Source organism: Pelobates fuscus, chromosome 4 (assembly GCF_036172605.1).
Source record: "Pelobates fuscus isolate aPelFus1 chromosome 4, aPelFus1.pri, whole genome shotgun sequence".
NCBI classification, from domain to species: Eukaryota; Metazoa; Chordata; class Amphibia; order Anura; family Pelobatidae; genus Pelobates; species Pelobates fuscus.
The window spans coordinates 30,238,436-30,262,514 of record NC_086320.1 but is presented as its reverse complement, the minus strand read 5'-3'; the positions used below and the strand labels follow the sequence as shown (position 1 = coordinate 30,262,514).

The window sequence follows — 24,079 nt, the reverse complement described above, 5'->3', positions numbered from 1 at the left end:
GTTATTCTGATCTCTGGTTTCCCTGACTTGGCTTGTTTAATCGGTATTGAGTATTTTCTGGCTTCCTTGACCTCGGCTTTCCCTTTGACCATTCTCTGTCTCTAGCGTATTAGTCCGGCCATTCTAAGGTCCGGTTTACGCTCTATCCTATTATTTTCCTTTTCTTACTTATGTATATGTTTACATAGTTTCTGCGTGCTGGACCACATTACTAGTCGTGACATTACGACATGGCCATGGATCCTGCAGAACTATGCAAGCATATGATCGCATGTGAGAGTAGGGTGGAGGATATGGACCACAGGTTAGACCAATTTGCCCAGGCATTTCAGACCTTGCTCCAGAGGACTGCCTATTTAGAGGTCCCTCCGGTACCACCTGTGGTTCCGCCACCTGTAGTGGTTCCCGTACCACATAAACCACCGTCCATAACCTTGTCACCGCCCCCTCGCTATGGAGGTGATTCTAAGGAATTCAGAGGTTTTTTAAACCAAATTGGATACCACTTTGAGGCCTCCCCAGGTTCATTCCCAACAGATAGATCTAAAATAGGCTATCTGATGAACCAATTAACTGGAAAAGCTTTGACCTTGGCTAACCCCTTATGGGAAAGTGGTGACGCAGTAGCCCGTGATTACAATACTTTTCTTACGGCCTTTAAGGCTACGTTTGAACCTAAAGGCAGGGAGAAGAACGCTGCCAAAGCCCTTATGAGAATCAAGCAAGGCAGTCGTTCTGTAGCCGATTATGCAATAGAGTTCAGGACATTAGCGTCTGAGGTTGATTGGACCAATAGTGGTCTGGTGGCTGCTTTCTCTGAGGGTCTAGCTGAGAGTATACAAGATGAGACTGCAGCTAGAGACCTTCCGGTTAATCTTAATGAGTTTATTGCATACATGATAGACATTGATAACCGGCTCAGAGAGAGAGAGAAAAACAAACAACGTAACAGACGTTCTAATTTGTCCATAGCCCCTCGTTTCTCTAACCCAGTGGTGAGTAGCCAAACGCCTCTTCCAGAACCTGAACCCATGCAATTGGGTAGCGCTAAACTCACTGAGGCAGAGAGACAACACAGACGTAACGAGGGGTTATGTATGTATTGTGGCAAGAAGGGACATCTAAGATCGTCATGCCCGGTTCGGCCGGAAAACTTGCACACCTAAGGCACGTACGGGGACCGACCTTAGGTGTGATGTATATGTCCCCTAAATTGACTAAGAACCGTTTCCTTGTCAAAGTAACCTTATCTTTCAAGAACACTACTGTTCAGTGTGAGGCTATGATTGACTCTGGGGCAGCGGAGAATTTCCTAGACAAAGAATTCTCTGCAAAACATCTCCTGCCCTTAAGACATAAAGAGAAACCGATAGCAGTCGAGGCCATTGATGGAAGGCCTCTTACCCAGCCTTTCATCACACACGAAACTCTGCCAATCACTGTTTCAGTGGGTATTCTCCACTCTGAAGAAATGACCTTTCAAATCATATCTTCACCTACAGTTCCGATAATACTCAGTTTCCCTTGGCTCCTGAAACACAATCCACGTTTAGATTGGATTGAAGGAGAGATTGTGAGTTGGGGTGAGAGATGCAAAGGTGTTTGCTTTAAGCAAATCCCACAACCTATTGGTACCATTAATGTTCCTGTTGCACCTCCCTTGACCACACAAATTCCACCGCAGTATATGGACTTGAAAGAGGTATTTAACAAGGTCCAGTCAGAAGGGTTACCTCCTCATAGACCTTATGACTGCACCATAAACTTATTACCAGGGACTATGCCTCCCAAGGGAGGAGTCTATGCCTTGTCCCCCCAGGAAAATCTTTGTTTGGAGGAATATATTAAAGATGCTCTCAGAAAGGGTCATATCCGTAGGTCCTCCTCACCAGCCGGGGCTGGATTCTTCTTTGTCTCTAAAAAAGAAGGAGACCTACGCCCTTGTATTGATTATAGGGGTTTGAATAGGATTACCATAAAAAATGTCTACCCTATTCCCCTTATATCAGAGCTGTTTGACAGATTGAGGGGAGCTCGAGTCTTTACCAAGCTCGATCTCCGAAGCGCATACAATCTAGTCAGGATTAAGGACGGTCACGAATGGATGACCGCATTTAACACCAGAATGGGACATTACGAATACCTGGTTATGCCGTTTGGATTATGTAACGCTCCAGCGGTATTCCAGGATTTTATCAACGATGTCCTAAGAGAGTACCTTCACATGTTCGTTCTAGTGTACTTGGACGACATTCTCATCTATTCCCCAGACCTAGAGACACATCACGAACATGTGAGAATTGTACTGAAAACCCTGTTACAGAACGGCCTTTACTGTAAACTGGAAAAATGCCAGTTTGACCAAACGGAGATACAATTCCTTGGATACGTTATATCTCCGTCTGGTTTCCAGATGGATCCCCGTAAACTGGAGGCAGTCTTACAGTGGCCATTACCCAAGGGCCTTAAAGCCACTCAACGCTTTATAGGTTTTGCGAATTACTACCTATCATGACATGAAGGGGTGCTGCCCTGCAACAGCACTGTCCCTTTAAGTGTGGGAACCAACTTAGCAGAGAAATAATGCTAGGACACGATAAATGGAGTAATAAAGAAAATGTATTAAGGAAAACCAAAAGGATATATATATATACAAAACAAAATATGACAATGCCACAAATATATAAATATATACAATAACCCAATATATACAATAGAGCAGGCAGAGTCCACGATAGTCCTAGGCAAAGGTAAAGGCTTAGTCAGGGTAGTGCAGCCACCAAGTACTAAATGAACATCAAGGGGCAAAGCCCTAAGCAGGTCACACAGAAATAATGCAGCAAGGTCAGAATCACTGGAGAAGGAGTCTAGGCAGGAACACTGCAGGCGAACACTGGAACAGGAGGCACAGGACACAGGACCAGGCAGAGACAAGAACACAGGACCATAAGGACAACGGAACACCGGATCAGGAAACACAGGATACTCAGGATACACAGGATACACAGGAAACAAGACACAGGAGCAAGGAGCAAGGAGCCAGAATCACGGGAACCAGGAAACAGCAGGTACAGGGTCACGGATAGAGGATAATGATCTGACAAGGAGTGAGGGGAGAAACCAGAATATATAGGTGCTAAACAAGGGCCAGGTGTAGTGCCTAACGAAAGGAAATGAGAAACAGTGCCAAACAGAGAGTGGTGAGTGCGAGTACTGCACGAGGGCATATTGACTAAGGAGTGTCGTGACACTACCGCAAATTCATAAAGGGTTTTTCCTCCGTGATTTCCCCTATAACCAATTTAACCAAAAAAGGAGCAAATTGTACATCTAGGCCCAAAGAAGCAAGAGAGGCATTTGAATTGTTAAAATCTTTATTTTCCTCAGCACCTGTCCTGACCCATCCTGATCCAACCAAACCATTTATCCTAGAGGTGGATGCATCAGAGACAGGAGTTGGAGCCATTCTGTCTCAAAGAGAAAGTCCTGATACACCTTTACATCCTTGTGGATTTTACTCTCGCAAACTCACACCTGCAGAGAAGAATTATGACATAGGGAATAGGGAACTTTTGGCCATTGTACTTGCCCTTAAGGAATGGAGGCATCTCTTAGACGGTTCCAAAGAGCCACTTTTGATCTTTACGGATCATAAGAATTTGGCTTATATCGGGGACGCTAAGAGACTGTCCTCTCGTCAGGCTAGATGGTCATTGTTCCTCTCCCGATTCAATTTCATAATTACGTACAGGCCTGGTACTAAAAACACCAAGGCAGATGCACTTTCTAGGCAGTTTGAGACAGATGAAGCTCCGGAACAGGTGATATATCCTATTATACCTCCTGAATGCCTCATTGCCACTACAGTTACCGAAGTGTCTTCTCCACTCTTCTGTGCCATAATAGCGGATCAAACTCAGGCACCTATGGGAAAACCTCCGGACAAACTGTATGTGTCACCTCAGTTTAGAAAGAAGGTACTAGATTTGTTCCATGACAACCTCACAGCAGGCCATCCTGGAGTTCACAAAACCCTCTCTGCCATCTCCCGGAGGTTTTGGTGGCCTGCTCTTAGAAATGATATCAAAGAATATGTTGGGGCATGTCAAATATGTGCCGTTTATAAAGTTCCTCCTAGATCGCCTCCTGGACTCTTACAACCACTGCCCATACCCAGTGCTCCTTGGACCCACTTAGCCATGGATTTCATTGTGGATCTACCCAGTTCAAACGGGTTTAATACAGTCCTTATGGTTATCGATAGGTTCACAAAGATGGCACATTTTGTCCCCCTTAAAAAATTACCATCTGCTCAAGATCTAGTTCAAATATTCTTGAGAGAGATCTTTCGGTTGCACGGTGTACCTAAAAGCATAGTATCTGACAGAGGTACCCAGTTTGTTTCTAGGTTTTGGCGTTCCTTTTGTAAGCAATTAGGCATTGAACTCTCCTTTTCATCGGCATATCACCCTCAAACGAATGGAGCAGCAGAGAGGGCGAATCAGTCTCTAGAAGCCTATTTACGTTGCTTTATAAATGCCAATCAATCTAACTGGTATGAGCTCTTACCCATGGCTGAGTTCGCCAGGAACAACGCCACTCATGAATCTTCTAATCACAGTCCATTCTTTGTAAATCAGGGTTATCACCCCGCTGTTTTTCCTTCTGAATTCTCAGACACGGAAATTCCTGCCTTGAACACCCGTTTGGAATCAATTCATGACACCTGGGATTCCGTCCATTCAGCTCTGCAGAAAGCTTCATTACGAGCAAAGGCCCAAGCTGACAAAAAACGGGGCGCTAATCCTGTATATCTTCCAGGTGACAGGGTGTGGCTCTCCACAAAACATATCAAGCTTAAGGTCCCGTCCATGAAATTTGCCCCTCGGTACATAGGTCCCTTTCGAGTTACCCAACGTATTAATCCAGTGACCTATTCTTTGGCACTTCCGGCTCATATGAGAATTGCAAATACTTTCCATGTGTCTCTGCTCAAGCCCCTTACTTGCAATCGCTACACCAGGTTAGCCACTCCTCCTCCGCCCTTGGTGGTGGGTGATCAAGAAGAATACGAAGTCCATTCTATCATGGACTCCAAATTATCCAGAGGTGTCTTGTCCTATCTCGTTGACTGGAAGGGTTATGGTCCCGAGGAACGTTGTTGGGTTCCTGCTGACCGGGTCCATACGCCCCGTCTTATCCGGTCGTTTCACAACCGCTTTCCTCTTAAGCCGGGTCCTTCCCGCCCGGTGCGCGGTCTTCGAGTGGGGGGTACTGTTGCGGTTACCGGCCCGCCGAGCCTCACGGCCGTGCCCGACCGGCACGGCCACGCCGACAACACGAGCTTACCTGCTCGTCGGCGAGCCGGGAACCGCTCCTTCCGTTCTTCCGGGCATCACGCCCGAATCAAACATGGCGCCGACCACGTGGTCGCGCCTAAGAGTAGCTCCGCCCCCGAAAATTATACTAACGTGTGCGTGACGTCACGACATCAACGCACACGCACGTTTTGGGGTCAGAGGTCGTCCTCTGACCAATCATAGCCTAGAGAGGGGTATTTAAACCCCTAGCTTTCCCCATTACTTTGCCATGTCGTGGTTTCAGTTTCCTGGTTTCCTGAAAGTGCTAATTCTGTTTTTCTGATTTCCTGGTATCCTGATCCTTGGCGTTTCCCTGGTTATTCTGATCTCTGGTTTCCCTGACTTGGCTTGTTTAATCGGTATTGAGTATTTTCTGGCTTCCTTGACCTCGGCTTTCCCTTTGACCATTCTCTGTCTCTAGCGTATTAGTCCGGCCATTCTAAGGTCCGGTTTACGCTCTATCCTATTATTTTCCTTTTCTTACTTATGTATATGTTTACATAGTTTCTGCGTGCTGGACCACATTACTAGTCGTGACAGACTCGTAGTAGCAGAAGAACTTTCCTTGGCATGACTGATACCCTTCAGGACAAGTCTGAGATTTGCCTTTTCTTTAACACGTTATGTCAAAGATATATCATTTTCCCCGTATGATAGATATGCATTTTTTTTTAAATTCCAAATATTTAGTAGTAGCTGAAAATGTTACATTTTTAAAGATTCCACATTAAATATTTTCAATGCCATAATAAGAAAATACAGAACAAACACAAGCTTTAGAAACCGCTGTCCCTTGATCTCTGTCTCATTTGAGATTCCTTCCTGAAAATATTGTAAAAAGGAATTATTATTAAAGTCAATGCTAAAGTCATTTTCACAAGTCAATATGAAATTTTGGGAAACATAACGTAGAATTGTATAAAGAGTGGCATTATGTAGAGTGACCAGTGTCAGCGGCAGGGATTAGTTGAATCTACATATGTTTCTTCTAGCTATATCACAAAGCCAGTTAGACAAACAATGTATACTAGTAAAATGCCACCTGAAACAGCAAAATGGGAACTTCAGTACCTCTCGAATTAATATATATTTTATTTTTACATTCCTTCAACATGTGTTTATTTAATGGAGAATTGCTAATCCCAACCGATGTTATTGCTATTAAGAATGTTATATTTGATGTTTATTTGTCACAAAGACAACTAGTTTCAAGATATTACCTTATCATCTGGTACTATATTGTACTCGGCAATAGAATTGAATCGTCTGAATACAATTTTTGTTTTCAGGCAAGTTTTGATTATGTCGCGTTTTGTTTCAGGCAAATTTCGTCCATGCTATCGTTTTGGGAAAAAACAGTTAAACCAAAATGGTGTTGAAATTGTGAAACTTAGCCAATCAGTTTACTGCAAATTAAAAATATTGTGTATATATTTTGCAGCACACTGACATTTGTGCGCCATTTAATTAGTAGATCGTTGTGAGGAGAAGTAACCAATTAAAGGAAAAAAGAGGGGTAGCAGTAACAATATATATATTTATATATTAAATATTTATTAAAACAAATATATCACTATTTTCACCTTATTGGTCACTTCTAGTGGTATGTGAGTAAAATCAACATTAAGTGGATGTCCCCTAACCATCAATATTTTTTTTCCTATTAATAATCTCTTGAGTTTGGAATTTCAGACGAGATGCAATCTCCCAAAATTTAGACACATTTTGATTTGAAAGAAACTGAATACACAAATCTGCTGAGCAATCAGATGTAGCTGGGAAAATACTCCTCTATGACCAAAGGCTTCTGTCCTCTCACAAACCATAGGGTATAGTTCACTGGTCTCCAGCCAATAATACATTGCTAACTGGAAGTCCATCTTTGGACACACATAGTAGAAAGTCATGGGGTGTGCAGATACATCGATCCCCTGTAACTCTGGGACCTGAAAGTACATTTTACCCTCTCAATATATTTCAGTAGCACGTCCTGTGGTAAAGGTATAAAAAGCACATCTGGGACACTATAGTCACCAAACAACTTTAGCTTAATGACTTCTATAGTCACCAAACAACTTTAGCTTAATGACTTTCTATATAGATCATCCCTCTGAAGTTTTACTGCTAAATGTTCTGCCATTTAAAAAGTTAAATCACTTTTGTTTCTGTTTATGTAGCCTTAGCCACACCTCCCCTGTCTTTGACTGTCTAAGCCTGCATGAAAAAAAAAATTCAATTTCCATCAGATGTTAACTTACTTTAGACATTGTTAGCTCCTGCTCTGTAAATTTAACTTTAATCACACACAGGAGGTTCTTGCATGGCTTAGCAAGCTATTAACAGAGCAGGAGATATTAAATACTAAATTAAATGGAATTTGCAATAAAGGAAGTATAAACATTAGATGACTATTTACAGGAAGTGTTTAGGAAGGCTGTGTAAGTCACATGCAGGGAGGTGTGGCTAGGGCTGCATAAACAAAGGGATTTAACTCCTAAATGGCAGAGACTTGAGCAGTTATACTGCAGTGACTTAATCTTTATACCAACACTGCTTCATTGAGCTAAGGTTGTTATGGTCACCATAATGTCCCTTTAATAGAGTCATTATGGTTACCGATGGACTGTTTCTACTGATTAGTTAACATTTACAACCGTGCCCCAGAATTCTCTGCATAAATAACTTCCAGTACATCTAAAAATATTTAATTAACCTGAGGAAATTGCATTTGCATGTTTATATGTATTTTGCATATGCATCCAACAGAGGAGTGTATTAGTGTCAACACACATCAAAATCTTTTAGGTTTATGTTCTTATCACTCTGCTAATGCACTCTGCGGCAGTGATTATTCTGGTAGTAATTATTCAATATAACTACCCACAGGTAGATGTTGTTGCATCATACATGAGTCACTTTGATACGATTATGGGTAGAAAAAGAGTGGGGTAGAATTAAAAACCTACACGGCAACAATGTCTCCTCAACGACTGAATATCATGTGCAAGCTACAGAAATACTTACTGTGAGAAAAAGATATATATCAACGACTCTAAGACAGAATTTCGAAATCCAGAGCAAAATGTATGTGATATTGAAATCCTTTATACATTAATAGCTTGCAATGGTTACTCCTCTAAATCAGGGAATTTAAAAAGGGTATGCGATTTTTTCATCCCAAGAGCCGTTTTTGTTCCTGTGTTAAACATGTACATTTTATTTAGACGTTGGACACATATATTTGACAGAATTAATAGACATATACAATGCACTATATATACTAGGATGTTCATCTTTGTGGTGCCCTCAAATCAAAGCGAAACATTTTGAGGTTTTTTTTAGAATTTTTTTTTTTAGAGGTTAATTATCATGCCTAGAATCAAGTACGTTGAAATAAATGATAATTATAGGAGAATACCAGTAAAGACTGTTCATTACATTAGACCCATTGAGGCGCTATACACTTTTACAAAGGGGAATCAGTTTATTTTGAGAGATAATTCAAAGGCAATAGTCAATATACCAGGAGTGCCTGTTGTCACTTGAAATTATTTTAAAAAGAAAATGACAATAGTTAGGTTTCAGTAGGAGAATGTTCCAGTATGAGAAAGACGGGTGTATGGATTATCAAGATTCTAAAAGTAATTTAGTCAGATTTACCATGAATCCTTTGTATTTTGCTCACATCTTTGTAGGGAAAAATAATGAACAATAGGCAATAGATAAAAGAAGATTTTGAAAGTGTAAATGGGTGATGGGGTTAAGGTGACAAAATAACAGTAAATTCCTTTGTGGTTTTCTTAGACATCAGTGATAAATTAATTTGTTTTAGACTGTAAACTATATTTACACCTGGAATGGGAAGCTACAGATTGTAACTTAATATGATACAATCTATATAGACACTGTAGGCAATTTTAACATTTCATCTCTCTGAAGTGGTTATGGTACCTGGAGTCCTCTGGCACTGTCCCTCAATTCAGTGTTAAATAATTTTCAAGCAATGTCTTGCATGAGGATCCTTTGCAGTCCATAGCCCAGACCAAGCTGAAGGTTTGGCTAAGGCAGAGATTGCACACTTCCTTCAAGCCATACCAATTCGTACCAGCAATGGGTACACTCCCAACCAATCAAACCTGTCTATAATGCTTCCTCATTAGCGCAAGCAGCCCAAAGCAGATGGCTGCTTGGGACTATTGTATAGAATTAAAAATTATCTAATGCTAAATGGAAGGAAAGCACCACTCCAGATACCTTAACCACTTAAATGAGATGAAGCAGTTACAGTTCTTGCAGTGTCCCTTTTAACCCCTTTTCATAAAGGTACGCGTCACACTAATTTAGAATTCTGTGATTATTAATGGTACATTGAAGTGCAAAAACATGTTATACATTTGTCTTGGTGGAATAAAAATATAAAGATTCTAAGCTTTTTATAAAACTTGCTTAAATGTTACATTATTATTTATTCTTGCCTGCTTGAACAAGATTGATTTAAGTTGATCACTTGCTAAAATGTTATTTTCCACGATCATTTGATGATTTTCTTAATGAGTCTCTATGAGTCTTCCATGAATGTAGGATTCAAGCAATTTGTCCGTAAAAAAAGCATTAAAAGCCAAGACGTGACCAATATTTTTTTTTGTGCGATTTTTTTTTTTTTTTAATAAATTATTTTCTCAGCAGGAAAATGTTTTCATAAGATTTCTTTGTCCCAATACATTTCGTTCATTCAACAGTTTTTCTTAAATGACGGACTGTTAGCACTTTGCTGAGGTAAATATCTGTGCAGCAGGTAGAATTCACACAAAAAAGCTAAATTCAAATGTAGGTTGACTTTTCAATTTCAAAATGTTTTCTCATGTGTAGTCTTGAGTATAATTTGCTCTGAATGATGTCATGTGGTCTCTATTTAAGCCAGCTATGATTTTGCTGTGGCATTTTGTTTTCTTATCGTTGCTCGTTAGGGAGTAAGTTTCATCTCCTGCTAGCGAGATGTATGAAGCAATGCTTTGTCTGAGGCCAAAGCTGAGAAACGTATCGTCCAGGTCCAATGTATTATCCGGATCTTCCATGGTCAATGGAACCCTAGAAAAAAAATGACAGCTCTTTAAATTCTTATTTTGGTAATCTTGCAACCAACAAAATATATATATCATTAGATATCTAGATATAAAACTTGGTTTCATTAGAACACTGTAAAATGTCAGAATGCTAATGAAGAAATAATAATGAATAATCAATCGTGCTTAGAGTATGTATAGGAAAGAAAAAAAAGGATACATGTATCAAATATAGGCAGCCGTTGAGCTTATCACCTAAGGTGTTTATAATGTAAATACTATACAAAACACTTTCTAGTTACATTTATCTGAATAACATAGGTAGTGGTATATGTGTAAAAATTGCTAGTATCCCAATGCTGCTCTTAGTGGAAAATATCCTCGGTATTTCCTTGATTAACAATGTTGCCGCAAGGGAAAAAAATAAAAGAGCGCAGAGGAACGTAAACATAAAACCTTTTCCCATGTAATATGTTTGTTTAAACCTACTTCCTCCTTTTATCAGAATCAAGAACAAGAAGAATACATCAGGGTATACAGTGAACTGGTACTTAGTGTCTCCCTAAAAAATCAGAAGAGTAGTGATGTCCCAAACAGTTCGCCGGGAACCATTCGCTGGCGAACATAGCGGTTGCGAACACGCGCAATGTTCGGTCCGCCCCCTATTCGTCATGGAGGTGGGAGGATCTGGGAGGGAGGGTCTTCTGCTGATTGGCTGGAATGTGTCTGCTGACTGTGAGGTGCAGGGTCAAAGTTTACTCAATGATGACGAATAGGGGGCGGACCTAACATCGCGCGTGTTCGCGACCGCGAACACACTATGTTTGCCGGCGAACGGTTCCTGGCGAACTGTTCGGGACATCACTACAGAAGAGTAATACTCTGGTTCCATCTCCATATGTCTAGATGGTTTTGTTTTAGGGTATAATCCTTCTTCAGTGTAGTTCCTATTGGGTCTGTACGTTTCTCCCTCTAGATCTCTATTTTTTCTGTGTGTATATTTTGGATGGTAAACTCTCCCAGTTCCTACAACTCCTGTGTTGATCTTCTGGGTCCTTTGGGGGTTATGTTGGGAATTTCTATTTTTGTCAGACTTTTCTTGCTCCGTCCACTTTGGGTTCCTTCTTGAGTTGGGGACTGGTTATCTTACGTGTGGTTTGGGGACAAACCTTCTGCCGAGATCATAATCTTCTCGATCTCTTTTACATTTTCATTTGTTTCCTTAGTTTAATTTATTTTTCTAATTTTCCAATTATGTCCATCACTTTGTCCTTTATTTCAATACATCTAGGGTCCTCTTTGTATATTTCCAGTTTTTCTTGTAGATCCTCTATCTTTAGTTGGTATAACTTGGTTTTATTTTCTCTGTATTTTATAAGAACTTTTATGAATGTTTTGGAACAAAGTTCCAGAGCCTCATCCCACTCGGTTTGACATTCTATCTCCTCTAACATGAAGATAGATTGTTCATTCTTAAACCTCTTGGAACCAGATTACTTTTCTCATATTGTTCTAATGAGATTAAATCGTACCGAAATAACATTAGATAAATATGGAGCCAATATCTTCAGACAATTATACGAGGCTCCCAGAAAAAAGACAAAAATCTACACTTCTTTACAAATAGGGCATTTACGAATGCATATAAAAGAAGCCCCATTCATGTGGTGTTCAACAGTGTCTCCCTGAGTAAGTGAGCGCAGGGCTCACAAGACATGTAAGAGCGAGTACACAGTGAACACTGACAGCCCGTACCACGATCCTCCAGTTCCAATCTACGAGCGCAAACCAGGGAGACGCTTAAGCAGAGAGACGAGCACACTGCACAGGATCCGTTCCCAGCACAGTACAGTAAGCAACACCACGTTACATAGGAGGATTCCTGAGACTGTTTTTGGAAAAAAGTTATTTTCCAGCCAATTTCACAGTATCTTTAGGGATCTCTTAGATTGAAAATACTGCACAACATAACGGGTTGGATCATATTTCTGGACTTTCACCCAGTTCGAGATGTTAGACATATGCTCATTGTGAGCTAGACATCAATTCATTTGTGACAATTTTTACCTTAGCCTTTAGAAGCATATAGACATGCACTTTTTCTAAAGGAGTTTTATATGTTTTTTTCTATTCCGAATAAAAGTTGTTGTTTTTTATTTTAAGCTTAACGTTCCTCTGCGCTCTTTTTTTGTTTCTTTGCAGCATCATTTTTAAAAAAAAACTCCAAACACCATAACCACTACAGCTCGCTATAGTGTTTATGGTGCCAGGAAAGCCCGTGAGCCCCCATTGCAAACCTCTACTACTTCACTTATAGAACCAGAAGCTCCTAAGCAGTAGCTTCTGTTAGCTCTCCTGAGCAATGCAGGGCTAGCTTGTTGGCTCAGAGCGCCATTTGATAGCTAAGCCCTAACCTGTCCAACTTGCTTAGGTAGAGGGCTTCCAGCTTTTTATGGAAGATAGGGGAGGTGGGGAACAGGACCAGTCAGACCCAAGTCTGAAAAAAATTCAAACCAATTTTTCTACAGTGATATTGTAACAGCTAGTGACACTCTAGTAGTGGGTTTCATGTTTTGACAGTCCTTTAGTTATTAAACTATGCTCTGTATATGCAGTGATTAACTTGACCTACATTAAAAAAAGTAAATGCCAGGTGAATAAACTGTATCTAGAAGGTTTCTTAATTTATTGCGACATAAAGAGGTTTTAGCAAAAACTTCTGATCTATGCTAAATCAACCATTCATTTAGTTATTCTCTCACCGATAATGTGATTTTGTCGCTTTTTTTTCCATCAAGGAAAAAGTTAAATTTTAACATACATTTTTAAAGGTACATATTTTTCTAAAAGGATTTTTAATAATAATCATGTTGGATGTACACAAGTATTGTGAGTTCAACATGAGTCACCTATAAAGTACTATTTTGCGATCCTAAAATACTGTGTAAAAAAATCTTTAACCTTTACTAATTCACCAAGCTAAATTTGTCCTACCTTTTTGTATTCTTCCAATCGAATGGCCTACGTCTTCTTACGACTGGTGGATCATGGCCTCTCAATACCTCCATGTGGTTCGTAGATTGAAAAGTAAGGCAAGGAGTAGTTAGAACGCAACAGAGTCCATCAGCATTTTCTGTATGTGAAGAAAGTAAAAATATTACTTAGAGTGAGCTCTTAGAATATATGGAACCGTTTGGGCACCATAACAAACTCATTGACATGAAATTGTTATGGTGCCAGGAGGTCATGTGAGTTGATTTACCTTAAGGAGTTAAACAATTCATGAGCGGTTTAACCCCACAGTCTGTGCTCCAGTGGTTTTTTTTTTTTGTCTTGTTTTTTAAGGTGCAATCTAAGCACCATAACTACTATAACTAATTGTATTGCAAATGAGGCAAAGAGCATTTGGCAACTGGCTGTCACCATAGTTTCTTTTCGAACAGTTTTCGAGCTGTATTTAAAAAAAAGCATGCCTCTCTAAGTTCCTAAAACCTGCGCCCCTAATGCAGTGAGAAAACGTAGAACAGAATGGCTACATTATCCTTTCAACTTTGGACTTCAGAGACTTCAGTAGTAACCTAAACCCACATTATCAGAGGGGGTCATGTTTTGGCTTTTGACAGAGTAATGTTTTTTGTCACCTGTCCATAACAGTTTGGGCTCTGTCCCCTTAGTTTGTGTCAATAACATTTTGTATCATAATCACCATAGACTGTAATGGCATATTACTTAGTGTATCCTTTTAGAAAATGCCAAACTTTTTTCTTTATTAATTCCATACATTTCTTTAAACATTTATATTTTCGAAACAGGAACAAACACTTCAATATTTTCTAATTTTACAATAAAATTCTGCAAAGTGCTTTATTTCACTTCCTTTTCTGTTCTGCATGTTTATTGTTGGTGAAAGCACAAGTCATTTAAAGTTTTAACCCCTTAAGGACCAAACTTCTGGAATGAAAGGGAATCATGACATGTCACACATGTCATGTGTCCTTAAAGGGAAACTCCAGTGCCAGGAAAACGATACGTTTTCCTGGCACTGGAGGATCCCTCTCCCTCCCACCCACCAATCCCCGGTTACTGAAGGGGTGAAAACCCCTTCAGTCACTTACCTGTGGCAGCGGCGATGTCCCTCGCCGCTGTCTCCTCCTCCACGCCGCTCCTCCTACTGGCTCCGTCAGCTGGCGGGCGAGACTGATCCCGCCCACCGGCCGAGGAGACCTAATGCGCATGCGCGGCAATTCCGCGCATGCGCATTAGGTCTCCCCATAGGAAAGCATTGAAAACTATGTTTAATGCTTTCCTATGGGGATTTGAGCGACGCTGGAGGTCCTCACACAGCGTGAGGACCTCCAGCGACGCTCTAGCACAGGTTTCCTGTGCTATGGACCAGGAAGAGACCTCTAGTACTGCACTAGAGGTGGAGTTAACCCTGCAAGGTAATTATTGCAGTTCTTAAAAAACTGCAATAATTACACTTACAGGGTTAGGAGTAGTGGGAGTTGGCTCCCAGACCACTCCAATGAGCAGAAGTGGTCTGGGTGCCTGGAGTGTCCCTTTAAGGGGTTAAAGAGATCCAATAAGTGTATAATGTGTAAGCAATATGTGTGAATGTAAGTCAGCCGTGGAGTGCCAAAACAGATAAACCGTTAGGCCTGCACAATGCCACTTTAATGGCACCTGTTATTGGATTAAAATAATAATTTACATAGCCAACTTTAGTCGCCTCTCTCGTTACCTGCCTGGGCGCAGAATTTTGTTGTGTAGATACTTTGATTTTCACTGGCTCTGCTCCTTGAAGGTGTGGGCAGAGATATAGATACTAGAGGCTGCTTTAATACTTATTCTAAAGGCCTGACAAGGGTAGTAGTTTAATCCTATTATCGTACAAGGGGTCTTAACTAAGTATTTATTAATGTAATCATGTACTAACGCAGCAATGGATGGTTTGGGGCTACCGTTCTAGTGACTGTACATGTTCCGTAAATATTCTATTTCCTATCTGTAGGGAAGAATGGTGTTAGAGGTTAGAGATCTGCAGAGAGTGCAGAAATCTGACAGTCACCGACACAGGTGATGTACAAGAAATGCTTTAAATAGTTTCCCGGTTTAACCTACCTCCCAAGCATTGTGACCTACCTGAATAGTGATTAACAAGATGCTCCAGACATTGGAAAGTCAGTCTTGGGGAAATATAATACCAGTTGTTTGGAAGTCGGAAAATCCTGTAATGTTTTACTTGTCGGTGCCTCACAGATAAGGAGTAAGAACCTATTTAACATTTATATAAGAAAAAATTAGTTGACATACAAAGAATACTGCGATTGGTTAGAATTATTTAAGAGTAGCGGTATATACAATTACATTGTACACTGAGATATAACGGAAGGCAAGCAAAGTTTGGTTTAGCAGCTACAAAAATATAAAAAAATATAACAATCTATAATTGATTAAAAAAAAAACACTTTGTTCAGCACCTTTTTAAACAAAACAATTACAGTCATGGGAAATAGAAAGTACACCCTCTTTGAATTCCATGGTTTTACAAATCAATAACAATCATCTGTTCCTTAGCAGGTCTTACAATTAGATAAATACAATCTCAGATGAACAACAACACATGACATCTTACACGTGTCGTAATTTATTTAACAAAAATGGAAGCCATTGGTGAAAACACTAAGTACACCTTATGATTAAATAGATCGTAGAGTCAGCTTGAGCAGCAATAATTAACTTGCAGTACTTCTTTCCATATGACTCTGTCACTCTTGTTTACAACGTTGATTCAGTTCATTGAGGTTTGCTGGCATTTGTTTTTGCCCAGCTCCCTTAACCCTTTAAGACCGGAGGGCGTACAATTACGTCCTTTTTAAAGCGTCTCTAAACGCCGCCGGGCGTAATTGTACGCCCTCCGTTTTTTTTTTTTTTACTTACCCGGTCGCCGGCGATCCCACACCGACGATCGCGGTTAGGGGAACTCCCAGGGAGCCCTCCGCGGCACGTCTGCCCTCCAGGAGCCCCCCCGGCCATGTGAGAGTGAGGTCCTTGCGAGGACCTCACAATCACATGGCCGGGATAGCTGGCTGCTGCATTGCCAGCATGGGGACTAACTGTAATGACAGGTAGTCCCCCTGCTGGCTGGAAAAAAAATAAAATAATGTTAAAACAGTGTGAAAAAAATATATATACTTAGATCATATATATATATATTATATATATATGATCTAAGTATATATATACACATATGCATACACACACACATACACTGTCTAAGTGTATTTTACTATTAATATATATATATATATATATATATATATAATTATATATATATATATATATATATTAATTTCAAATTACACGTAGACTGATACTGATTAAATATATATATAATTATTGTTTTATATATATATTTATATATAATATAAAAAAAATATGTAAATACGTAAAAAAATAAAATTAAAAACATAATTAAAAATAAATAATTACAAAATATATAGATGTGTGTTATTTTATTCTAACTGTATTGTGATATGAATATATATATATTTATATCAAAATACACGTAGAACGAAATAATATATATATCTATATACATAAATATATACGTATATATCACTATATATATATACCTATATATAAATAAAAATATTAAAAAAAATTATATATATACATTTATATACACCTATGTATATATATACATATATTAATTCTACAAATATACTTATGTAATATTTTTACATAATTAGGTATCCTAATTAATTACAATTAGCAGGACCTGCCTGGCAACCCATGCCGCAAGTATAGGGAATTTAATTTGCTAGCACTATATTTAACCCTATAACTTTCCAAGACACCATAAAACGTGTACATGGGGGGTACTGTTTTACTCGGGAGACTTCGCTGAACACAAATATTAGTGTTTCAAAACAGTAAAATGTATTACAATGATGATATCGCCAGTAGAACTGACGTTGTTTGCATTTTTCACACACAAACAGCACTTACACGGACGATATTATTGCTGCAATACTTTTTACTGTTAAATATTTGTGTTCAGCTAAGTCTCCTGAGTACAACAGTACCCCTCATGTACAAGTTTTATGGTGCTTTCAAAAGTTACAGCATCAAATATAAGGCTTGTGTTTCATTTTTTTCACATTAAAATTCGCCAGATTGTTTACGTTGCCTTTGTGACCCTATGGTAGCCCAAGAATGAAAATTACCCCTATGATGGCATACCATTTGCAATAGTAGACAACCCAAGGTATTGCAAATGGGGTACGTCCAGTCTTTTTTAGTAGCCACTTAGTCACAAACACTGGCCAAAATTGGCATTTTTTGCATTTTTCACACACGGTCTCCAGTACTGCGTACAATACTCCAAGTGAGGACTCACCAGTGTTCTGTACAATGGCATGAGCACTTCCCTCTTTCTACTGCTAATACCTCTCCCTATACAACCAAGCATTCTGCTAGCATTTCCTGTTGCTCTATTACATTGTCTGCCTACCTGTAGGTCATCAGAAATAATCACCCCTAAATCCCTTTCCTCAGATGTTGAGGTTAGGACAAATATTCTGTACTCTGCCCTTGGGTTTTTACGTCCAAGATGCATTATCTTGCACTTATCCACATTAAATGGCAGCTGCCACAACTCTGACCATTTTTCTAGTTTACCTAAATCATTTGCCATTTGGCTTATCCCTCCTGGAACATCAACCCTGTTACATATCTTAGTTTCATCAGCAAAGAGACATACCTTACCATCAAGACCTTCTGCAATATCACTAATAAAAACATTAAAGAGAATTGGTCCAAGTACAGATCCCTGAGGTACCCCACTGGTGACAAGCCCATGCTTTGAATATACTCCATTGACTACAACCCTCTGTTGCCTGTCACTCAGCCACTGCCTTACCCATTCAACAATATTGGAATCCAAACTTAAAGATTGCAGTTTATTCATAAGCCTTCTATGTGCAACAGTGTCAAAAGCCTTACTGAAATCTAGGTTAACAATGTCTACTGCGCCACCCTGATCTATTATTTTAGTTACCCAATTAAAAAAATCAATAAGATTAGTTTGGCATGATCTCCCTGAAGTAAACCCATGTTGTCTCTGATCTTGAAATCCATGTGATTTTAGATGTTCAACAATCCGATCCTTTATCATGGTTTCCATCACTTTCCCCACTACTGAAGTAAGGCTTACTGACCTATAGTTGCCCGACCTGACCTATTACCTTTCTTGTGAGTGGGCACATTCGCTAACTTCCAATCTTCTGGGACTACTCCTGTTAACAATGATTGGTTAAATAAATCTGTTAATGGTTTTGCTAGTACACCACTGTTGTCCATTAGGGATAAAAATCTCCACGTTGGTATCATCTGTCCAAAGGATATTGTTCCAGAAGTCTTGTGGTTTGTTCAGATGCAACTTTGCAAACCTAAGCCGTGCTGTCATGTTCTTTTTAGAGAGAAGAGACTTTCGCATGGCAACCGTTCCAAACAAACCATAGTTGTTCAGTCTTTTTCTATTTGTACAGTCCTGCATTTTACCATTTAACAGGCTAACTGAGGCCTGTAGAGTTTGAGATATACCTTGTTTTTTAATTATTTTTTTATTTCTCTGAGCATTGCACAGTCTGAGCTAAATCCTCTGTATTTTTTAATAACGTTTAATAACTGGATAAGGTAATGTCTGGATTATTATTAGAACTAAACAATTCGCAAAACAAGCCCTGCCCACATGTAAAAAAATTATTATAAGTGCTAATCCTATGTAGACTTTAGGGAATGGCAATCTTGAGAGTATACTTGTGAAATGTTAACATTTTCTTTGCAAAACAAATGCGTATTTAATTACCAAGATATATGTATGTGTTTATAGCTCTAGGTAAATGGACCATTACCTTTCTTAGTTTCACTTTGCCGTACCATGAATGATCCGATTTTGGTATCTGGCAATTGTAGAAGTTCCTCTGATTTTTCTCTCCCGACCCCTTCAAATAACCATCTGAAATACAAATGAGACAAATACAATGAATACAAGAAGTATAATATACACTGTAGAATGACCCACGGATCCCAAGGAGCCCACGACTTTTAATAATTTGCTTTGCTTTAATTTGTGTCCAATTGTATATTTGTGCAAACATTAGCGACATATTTAATTTTCACAAGGTCATTTCACAAAAGTGTTCTAAATTATTCTGCAATAGATAACTTATGGAAACAAATATAGACCTATGCACAATGTATAGTTACACTAATTATTATGATTATTTTTATTATTATGACATTGCTAAAAGTATTAGCAATAATAGAATGTTAGAATATTTGATTCAGAGAGAAATGTGTTTCCTATTTTGGACACAAGTACTGCATACGGTGCTCAAATGATCTAGTGATGCTGGTATTCGGGACCACACAAATATACAAAAAATAATAGTAATATCACACATGTTACTTTATCATGTGTTAAAACAAAACGTTCTGTGCAAAGAGAAAAAAAAAACACTTCTCAGAGTTTTCAAAATAATTAAAAGTTGTTATTGAAAATCCACGATGGCTGGTAAAATTTCAAAAAACAAATTAAAAATGTAAAAAAAAAACAAAATTTTTTTGCAAATAAAAAGGTTATAGGAAAATGTAGGCTAAAATAGCTGATTTGGGAAAGTTCTTCAAGACTATAGTCAATTCGCTTCAATTCAGAGTTTAGTAATTAATCCTGCAAGTGTCTCCTGGTAATATTTTCCAGACTGTTGGACTGTACTTTCCAGAATCATCTTTATAAATCATGCAAAATGCACATGACTTCTTCATTTAATACCTGGAACAGAGCAGACGAGGCTGGCCAAGTAGCTTTATTTTTGATATTCGTTGAATTAGTAGAATTTGGAACAACAGCGATTATTCTCAGACTGATCCTCTTCATCTCCATTCTTTAATTGTTTCTCTCTGCGAAAGTTCATCTTTTCAACTCCCTCTCCCATTTTTATCTCATCTCAGTTTATTTCTCTAAGTTCCTGTCATTCTCCCTGGCTCGTGCATTGTACAGGTTCATGCCAAACATAGAACCAAGAAAGTTTCAAAAATGTCCCACAGAATGCTCCAAAATGTTCCAAAAATAGTTCTATAATATTAACTATGGAATAAGATGTTTTGTTTTTTTTTTGGTGATGTTCACCTCAAAATATAGGATGTTGGGCATTACATGGGGGAGTAAAACTTTTCTGTTTATGCCCAGTTCTTGGGGTGAAATGGGAACAAGAACATAAGGTTTATCCATTGTATGATAGATCTATTGTTTGCGTGTACTTTTTGTTTTAACTACAGGTTTCTGCTTGGAACAGTTCCAATGCCTTACACATGAAGTCCTACCAATAGGTTCCATGTTCTTTCATTCGAACGGTTTGCAAAAAATGATCAAGTACTGTCAATATAGTAACTGATTAGTGAAAAGCCTCTTCTCTTCCAGGCTAGATAAAGGTTTGATGAGCAATGTTTCACATCCCAGGAGGGCTAAAGATGGATTTGTCTGGTTTAAAATAATCTACATTTAACATGAATCTATTAAGAGGCTGGGTATTATTTAGCAACGATAGATTTTATCCTGAAATATATTCGAAGAAGCTAAAATTCTTCCTGCATGTTTTACATTAACATTAAAACAATCAAAACGGAACATTTAACCCTTTTTGTACAACAGACATTTTTGTGCATCACGCATGGCTGGGCTTGCCTCTTGCAGCTACAGGGTTTAACACATTTTAGAGGATAAGTCCCACATCTATTCAGGCATCATCCTAAAAGTAATTTCTCACACAAATACAGTAATGTTTTTACAGAGGCCCAATGTAGAGTGGTACAACAGGAAATGTATTCAATGCAAAACTGAAAATGTCAATGTACCACAGCTGAGAATCCAAAAGCAATAAAAAAAAGCAGGCGCTAAATTCCCCTTCGAGTAGTGTTCACAACAATGACTGAGCAATTAATATGCACAGATGCCATATGTATTTATTTACGTATATATAATCAGACTGTCTGCAACCGAAAAATTGAATCAGCAGTTTCAGTTAAATTATGAACCATCAGTTTAAAACAACAAAAAACAGCTATTTGAGGTCAGGTCTTTCGTGGCAGATGACATTTCATGCTCTCGGTACAGTCTGTTCCACGGAGAACCTATTTCCTGCACGGAACATATCACTTTGTTAGCTTTTAGAACTCCACAGGTTCCATTTTGATACAGGATCAAAGTTTACCTTGTTGTTATGGGATTATATCTGTAATTGGTCTTTGGGGAAATAATTGCCAAGTTACTGTACAGCATGATTTGCATACCTGCTTAGAAAAACACCATCAACTTTCTACTAAAAATTCCAAGGCAAGAATAGGGAGTAATTGTGGATTAGGGAGTCCCTACTATTTACCCAACTTTTTGAACTTTGCCCAAGAATACCTCTTTATATTCAGACACAACGACTCCAAGAAAGTTGGACTTGGCTTAACTAACCAGTGTATCTCTGAGATGTAGCATATATTAATATGTAACACAGTGGTTCCCAAACCAGTCCTCAAGGCACCCCTTCCAGTCCAGGATTTAGGGATTACCCAGTTGTGTCTAAGGTGTTATTTTTATTTTTTTTTAAACACCTTAGCACAACTAGGTAATACCTAAATCCTGGACTAGTAGAGATGTCTTGAGGACTGGTTTGGGAACCACTTATCAGTATAACATATAACAAGTTCATTTTCCATTATTCCTCACCGAGGGCCCACCTTTATCACCAAGGGACTGGGTAAACTATAAGCCTTTCTGCCTGGGAGGATCGAGGATCCACAGATCTTCAAATCTGATTTAGTGACACCGTAGCTGGTTATCTATATTTCCTGTGCATGGAAAATTATTAGAAATTGCATTTTAAGACCTACCGCTCTAGCTTGGGATTTATCTTTTTATACCTCTGTAATTACTCCTGCTTTATCAGAGCCAGACCCTCCATCTAAAACCACCTAAAAAGCTCAAACGAAGAAGACTCCATGTTGAACAAAATAGTGTGATTGAGACCCCTAAAAAAGCCATTATAAAATGTTTGACCTGAATTTTTGCAGCATTGTCTTTGGTTGAAATTGTATATTTGTATAATCACTTACAGATTAAGCTAGCTTGGGTTTTCTGAAAAAAAAAATTAACTGCATAGGATCCTGGGTAATTAATTTTAATCAGTACAAAAAAAAGGCCCTCACATAACTCATAGGTCACAAAGATACAAAGATTCTGAGTTAGATGTTAAAAAAATATTCCCGAGCCTCATAAAAAGACTGGAGCCTTTTCACTGTTTCAGACAAACCAAACTCAGCCGAAACAATAGAAGGCCCAAAGGTGCTTTTTGATTGAATGATTTGCCGAGAAACAAAAAAAGAAAAGTCATTTAAAAATCTGCTTCATTGAACTCCGAGTCCCTGCCCAACCTCAGTTACAGAGTGGGCGCTCACTGGCTGATTATACATTAGTACCAATTTTATCTGCTCCTATGTATAATAACAAACACACACACACATGCACTCACACAGATATAATGCAGACAGACATTGCTAAATTATTATTTTAAACAAACAGTATTTGTTTTCTTTTATCATCAATTGCATTAATGAAAAACTGAATTTTGTTTGATGATGATTCCCTTTAAAATAAAATAACACCAGGTAATCGTTAATAAAACTACAGGGATTACTGCTAAAAAAAACTGATAACAGGAACATGTCCGATAATCCACTTACCCATGGTAAACTTTAGCCACACATTTCCCAGGGATGTAATTCTCTCGGCCACTTCTCAGTGAAATGGCTCTCCACCACCCTCCTTCACTGAAATAAGTACAACAAACATTGTATCAATGGAAATATAAATATGACCAATACTACCGTCAAACTTACATTAAACAAAAATGCTGGTAATTATATTGACCTAGTTTTTGGTATTATAAAAAATCCCCAAAGACTTTCTTCAACAGGGAAGTAACTTTTAAAGAAATGTACCCCAGTCCAACCACACGCACCTTGTCACCCCAATATCCTGATGTGGCTTCCTACTCTTCACCTACTATATGACACATCCATTTATAAACACCATGTGTGTGGTTGCATTTTGAGTTTACACCTGAAAGCCTATTTGTACATCTGGGTATATTGCAGCTTTTGCTTAATGTTACTCCACTTTCCCTCCAACTATAAATTTGTTAGAGCCAGGATTTCATCCTCTGGTTCCTATTTGCATTATTATTGTTTTTTTGATTTATTTTTATATAATAGACAATAGAATTGGTAAGCATTCACCCAGATTGTCATGGAGGATGTTAAGACTCCAGTCCCATCAAACTGACCATACGATCCACAGACACAAAATGATGATTTTTACTGACTCACGTGAAAAGTCAAAGTGAATTCAAAGCAAATTTCTAATTTAAAACTACCACAAACTTGCTTTTAGAAGTTGTCATGGTGTTAGGAGTCTGTATGTGCAAAGGTTCTGCTTCAAATGTGGCACATACTGAAATATCTGCAATTTATAGCATAGAAATAACCCTGTAAATCCTCTTTTATCCTTCCAAACTGCCATTGTCCATATTTCCACAGCATTGT

The 24,079-nt window shown here is 38.7% G+C and overlaps 2 protein-coding genes across 2 annotated transcripts in view; one reads left to right on the top strand and one right to left on the bottom strand.

The window, feature by feature from the left end:
• TG (thyroglobulin) overlaps nt 1-24,079 on the top strand; it is a 262,451-nt gene that overhangs the window by 165,008 nt on the left and 73,364 nt on the right. The window lies entirely within an intron of this gene.
• The window catches only part of SLA (Src like adaptor), a 38,319-nt gene continuing 23,063 nt past the window's right edge, over nt 8,824-24,079 (bottom strand). The window contains exons 4-8 of the mRNA XM_063451043.1: nt 23,219-23,305; nt 19,342-19,445; nt 15,566-15,697; nt 13,418-13,556; nt 8,824-10,448 (exon numbers count right to left, since the gene is read on the bottom strand). Of these exons, the coding sequence (XP_063307113.1) occupies nt 10,220-10,448; nt 13,418-13,556; nt 15,566-15,697; nt 19,342-19,445; nt 23,219-23,305 (691 nt within the window). The 3' untranslated portion in view covers nt 8,824-10,219. The remainder of the gene's footprint in view (nt 10,449-13,417; nt 13,557-15,565; nt 15,698-19,341; nt 19,446-23,218; nt 23,306-24,079) is intronic.